The 4598-nt window shown below is 41.3% G+C and overlaps 2 protein-coding genes across 2 annotated transcripts; both read right to left on the bottom strand.

The window, feature by feature from the left end:
• Window positions 1-742: 742 nt before the first annotated feature.
• Window positions 743-3031, bottom strand: LOC141608011 (uncharacterized). Its single transcript, XM_074427362.1, has 6 exons — window positions 2659-3031; window positions 2475-2566; window positions 2247-2393; window positions 1214-1807; window positions 1056-1108; window positions 743-953 (listed from the first exon to the last, which is right to left on the bottom strand). Exons 1-6 carry the CDS (start codon window positions 3029-3031, stop codon window positions 743-745), a joined length of 1470 nt encoding a protein of 489 aa, XP_074283463.1.
• Window positions 3032-3045: 14 nt separating this feature from the next.
• Window positions 3046-3771, bottom strand: LOC141608012 (uncharacterized). The gene has a single exon (XM_074427363.1). The coding sequence runs from the start codon at window positions 3769-3771 to the stop codon at window positions 3046-3048; it is 726 nt and encodes a 241-aa protein (XP_074283464.1).
• Between the last annotated feature and the right edge of the window lie 827 nt (window positions 3772-4598).

The following is a 4598-nucleotide window of genomic DNA, read 5'->3' on the forward strand; positions in this document are numbered from 1 at the left end:
AAAAGAAAGGGGGACTGCTTACCTAAACTGCCACGTAAACCACCACCACGGCCGCCTCAAGTGTCGACAACCACTTTATGCTCTTCCTTGCTGCGCCGTCAACACCCACACTCACTCTCGTTGCTCTCGATTTGCGTGAAGGTTGGGATTTGTGCCGCTGAAATAAGGGAGGCGGGTGAGGGAGGAGTGTTTGTAGAGCTAGGGTAAAATTTAGGTTAAAGATTAGGTTAGATGGTAAATGGGTCATGGGTAACGTGATTGGGTAAATGGGTAAGCTAACGTGACTTCGTTCAGTTAAACCCGTCTCAACAAGTTTACGAATAACTCGATCTTACGATATCAATACGACTAAACAATTAACTCGACTCAATTAGCGATATAAAATACGAGGTATTACATTTTGTTTTAATTGACTTGAGCACTTCATTCCAAAAACCTTTTTGTTATGCCACCTTGTTGAGCTTGGGACGATCCTTGGCCTTTACACTTGTAGAGAATCCGAGATTTGTCATGTCATATGCCACTAACATCATAAGGATCTTCCTTCAACCCCATCCGATCGCCCTTGACGAAAGCATTTAGCAATTGTGGATGAAAGTAGCCTATTTTAACACAACTTGGAGGTGACTTATTTGTATCCTCTTGGACTTAGTAACTTTTTTTTTTATGAAATGTGAGTATTATGTATATCATAAAAGGGGAAAATACAATGAGGCTCTTCTCTTAATTACATAAGGTTAGACTAGTAGAGCCCGTCTATATCAGATACATTCAAGTTCAAGTTCTCTCTACCTCTGATCCTAGTCTTCACATCCTGGACCATCTCCTCTGCAACCCATTCTGGAAGCAACACCACCCTTTCAACTCTACACTGATTCCTCTGAGACCAGACCCTGTAGATTGCTCCAAGTACTAGAGCTGCATGAACACCCTGCTGAACTTTAGACCCTCCCCTAGTAGCACACCAAGTAATGCTATTAGTCTATGGCTGCTGACAACCGATTAGCTTCTGAATTGCACTAATCATCCTTCTGCTATACTGACAGTGAAAGAACAGATGGGCCATATTCTCCTCTGCCTGTCCACAAAGTAGACACTTATCTTCCACCTGCAAACCATACTGAATCAGCTTATCAAGAGTGCTTAATGCTCCCTGAGCCACTAACCACCCCAGAAATTGTTGTTTTGGTATAACCCATACATTCCAAATCACCTTATGCCATGGTACAGTAGGTCTGCTATCCTTGAGCCATTCATAACACCCTGTGGGAGTATACTCATCTGGTTGAACCACCCACTTTCCATCCACAAACCCATGAATTATGTCCTGCTTAAGACTACATATCCTCCTCCATACCCAGCTTGAGCTAGCAGGAGGTATGTAATCCATCCATTCCTTCCCTTTGACATGATTATGTTGTACCCAGTGTACCCATATGGTATCCTTTTTCTCAGCAACCCATGCTACCAATCTTCCAACCATAGCCTTATTCCACACTCCTAAATCTCTTAGCCCTAGTCCTCCCTCCTCTTTTGGACTGCATATCCTATCCCAAGATACCAGGGGCACTCTTTTATACTCAGTTCCATTGTCCCATAAGAAATTTCTGCATGTAGCTTCAATTGCTTTAATTATACCTTTGGGTAACACAAACATAGAAGCCCAATAAGAATGCAAATAAGTGAGCACAGACTTCACTAAAACCAATCTCCCTGCATATGAAAATTTTCTTGCACCATAGCTGTGTATCCTATAGCATATCTTCTCAACTAAGCAAGCACAGTCCACTTTTTTGAGTCTAGTGGTCTGTATAGGCATTCCCAGGTATTTAAAAGGCAAGACACCTCTGAAAACCCATACACCCTGAGTATATCCTGTTTAATATGATCTGGCACCCCTCTGAAATAAGCATTAGAATTGGTAGCACTGATATTCAGTCCAGATGTTTTAGAAAAAGTAGAGAATGATTGTAGCAGCAACATCATGGACTTAGCATCCCCTTTACTGAACATGAGCACATCATCATCAAACATGAGATAAGCCAATTTTTAATTTTTATACATAGGATGGTACTGGAAATCATGTTTAGCTGCTGCATATTTCAAGGTTCTCGTCAAATACTCCATGCAAAGAGCGAAAATAAGAGGATAAAGAGGGTCTCCTTGTCTAAGTCCCCTTTTGCCTTGAAAGTACCCAAACATTTCACCATTAATTGTCAAAGAGAAATAGTAATACATTGCATTACCATATTATGGAATTCAATAGGGAATTTGAGCATGCTCAGCAGTTGCTCTACAAAAGACCATTCCACTGTATCATATGCTTTTTGCAAATCAATTTTGAATAGGCATCTGGCAGAAGCATTTGGTCGTTCATACAGTCCAATTAAGTCCTGGCAAATTAGAATATTCTCCTGTATGCTTCTACTCTAGATGAAAGCTCCCTAATTTTGATCCACTAAATGTGGTAATACCTCAGCTAACCTGGCACACATAAGCTTTGAGATTACCTTGTATACACACATTACAACAGGCAATGGGATGAAACTGGGTGACATTCTGTGGCCTGTGACATTTAGGAATCAGAGTAAGATTCGTGGCATTAATTTGATTCAGCAGTCTTCTCCGTTGGAAAAACTTCTGGACAGCAGCAATCACCTCTCCCCCCTATCTCCCCCCAAGCATCCTTAAAGAATTTACTTGTGTAACCATCTGGTCCACGAGACTTGATATCAGGTATACTAAACATAGCCTTCCTAACTTCCTCTCGACTGATTGGTCTAAGAAGACTAGCACAGTCCTCAGGACTGCAACATGGTCCATGTTTGATGATACTCCTATGAACTCTCTTAGTATTGTAACTTGTTCCAAGGAGCTGCCTATAATACCCCAAGAATGCTGATTGAATCTGCTCAGGGGTATCACAGACAGTCCCATTGGCATCCTCCACCCTGAGAACCTTATTCCCATGCTTCCGTGCCGTTAGCAAACCATGGAAAAATGCACTATTTGAATTCCCTCTTTTATCCATCTATGCTTAGCTTTTTAAGACAGAAAGCTATCTCTGGCCACACTAAGTTCTTTAAATTGCTGCACAGCCTCATACTCATTCCTTCTCAGCTGCATATCAGTTGGATCCCTCCCAAGTTGAGCCTGGTATTCCTCCACCTGTCTTTGCTTAACACTTGCAGCAGTTTCAATGTCATTACACCTCTCCCTATTCAACTGTCTCAGAACAGGTTTCAATGATTTCAATTTCTTCACCAACCTGAACATTGGAGTACCAGTCACAGGTTTGTGCCAGCTACTTCTCACAAGAGGGATAAACTCTTTAGCTCCTCCCCACATGTTAAAATATTTGAAGCTTATTCTTCCCTTCATATGCTTTGAACTGATCACAATACATGGGGTGTGATCATACAATCCCTCAGGTAGGAACTGAGCAAAAAGATCAGGCAAGTGATCACACCAAGCTTCATTGACCAAAAATCTATCCAACCTGCTGTAAATTCTCTCCTCAGGTTTTTGCTTGTTATTCCAAGTGAACAGGGATCCAGTTGCCACAATATCAAGCACTCCACAATCTGCTACACAGTCCCTAAAGGGTTCCATCTCAGTAGAAGGGACATTACCCCCTACTCTCTCAGCTGCTGATAGCACACAATTAAAGTCCCCTGCTATAGCCCATGGACCTGCTATAGTTCCTGCAATTCTTCTCAAATGACCCCACAAAGGTGCTCTATCAGTAATACCATTATATGCATACACCATGGTCAGATAGAAGCTCTCCCTACTTGCTAAGGCCTCAATCTTCATATGAATGAATTGTGCATTATATTCCAGGAAATGAACTCTAAACATCTTAGGTTGCCACAGTATCCATATTCTCCCCCCATTATGATACCCATTATTTGTAGAAATACACCAATTAGTAAAATTATTTGCTACTTTATGAAAAACCTTGCATTTTATTTTTGTTTCTAATAATCCAAACAGACCTATCCCTTTATTCTGTAAGAAAAATTTAATTGCTTTTTGTTTTCCTACCCTATTCATTCCTCTCACATTCCAAAATCCTATACTATCCATAGGATAACTGATGGATAGGAGAATTACCATTTACAACAGAATCAGACTTCCCCGGAGATTTAACAACATCCTTATATGAGTGAGACCTAAAAGAATCCCTGCTAAATCCCTCCTTATCCGCATCCTGTGCTTTATCACCTCTTGTCAGTAGGACTAGTGTTTTAACTGGTGTATTGATCTCCCTCACCGGTGAAGGACCAGTCCTAACTTGAATCAGTTGCTCTGCCTGAATATTTTCCTTAGGCTTGGCAGGCTGCACAACTGGTCTCCAAACCTTCTTCACTATAACCTTCTCCTTCTGAACCTTGCTTTTCCTGCAGTGTTCCTCTTCATGCCCCATCCCTTGACACTTCTTACATTTGACTGGCTTCCATTCATATTTAACATAAACATGGATCACTACTCCCCTTTCATCCTTAAAAGAAATTTTAGACGATAGGTCCTGATCCACTACCCAGTCAACCATTACTCTTGCAAACCCTAATCTTGTTCTCTCCTCTGTTGCAGAG

Source organism: Silene latifolia, chromosome 10 (genome assembly GCF_048544455.1).
Source record: "Silene latifolia isolate original U9 population chromosome 10, ASM4854445v1, whole genome shotgun sequence".
NCBI classification, from domain to species: domain Eukaryota; kingdom Viridiplantae; phylum Streptophyta; class Magnoliopsida; order Caryophyllales; family Caryophyllaceae; genus Silene; species Silene latifolia.

What these genes read in the sequence shown, in the direction of transcription:
- LOC141608012 (XM_074427363.1), bottom strand. Translation starts at nt 3,771, where the DNA reads ATGGTGTATGCATATAATGGTATTACTGATAGAGCACCTTTGTGGGGT.
- LOC141608011 (XM_074427362.1), bottom strand. Translation starts at nt 3,031, where the DNA reads ATGGATAAAAGAGGGAATTCAAATAGTGCATTTTTCCATGGTTTGCTA. An exon ending in GGGGGAGATAGGGGGGAGAG is followed by an intron (nt 2,567 to 2,658) that starts GTGATTGCTGCT and finishes TAAATGTCACAG; the next exon opens with GCCACAGAATGTCACCCAGT. An exon ending in TGTGTGCCAGGTTAGCTGAG is followed by an intron (nt 2,394 to 2,474) that starts GTATTACCACAT and finishes CTAATTTGCCAG; the next exon opens with GACTTAATTGGACTGTATGA.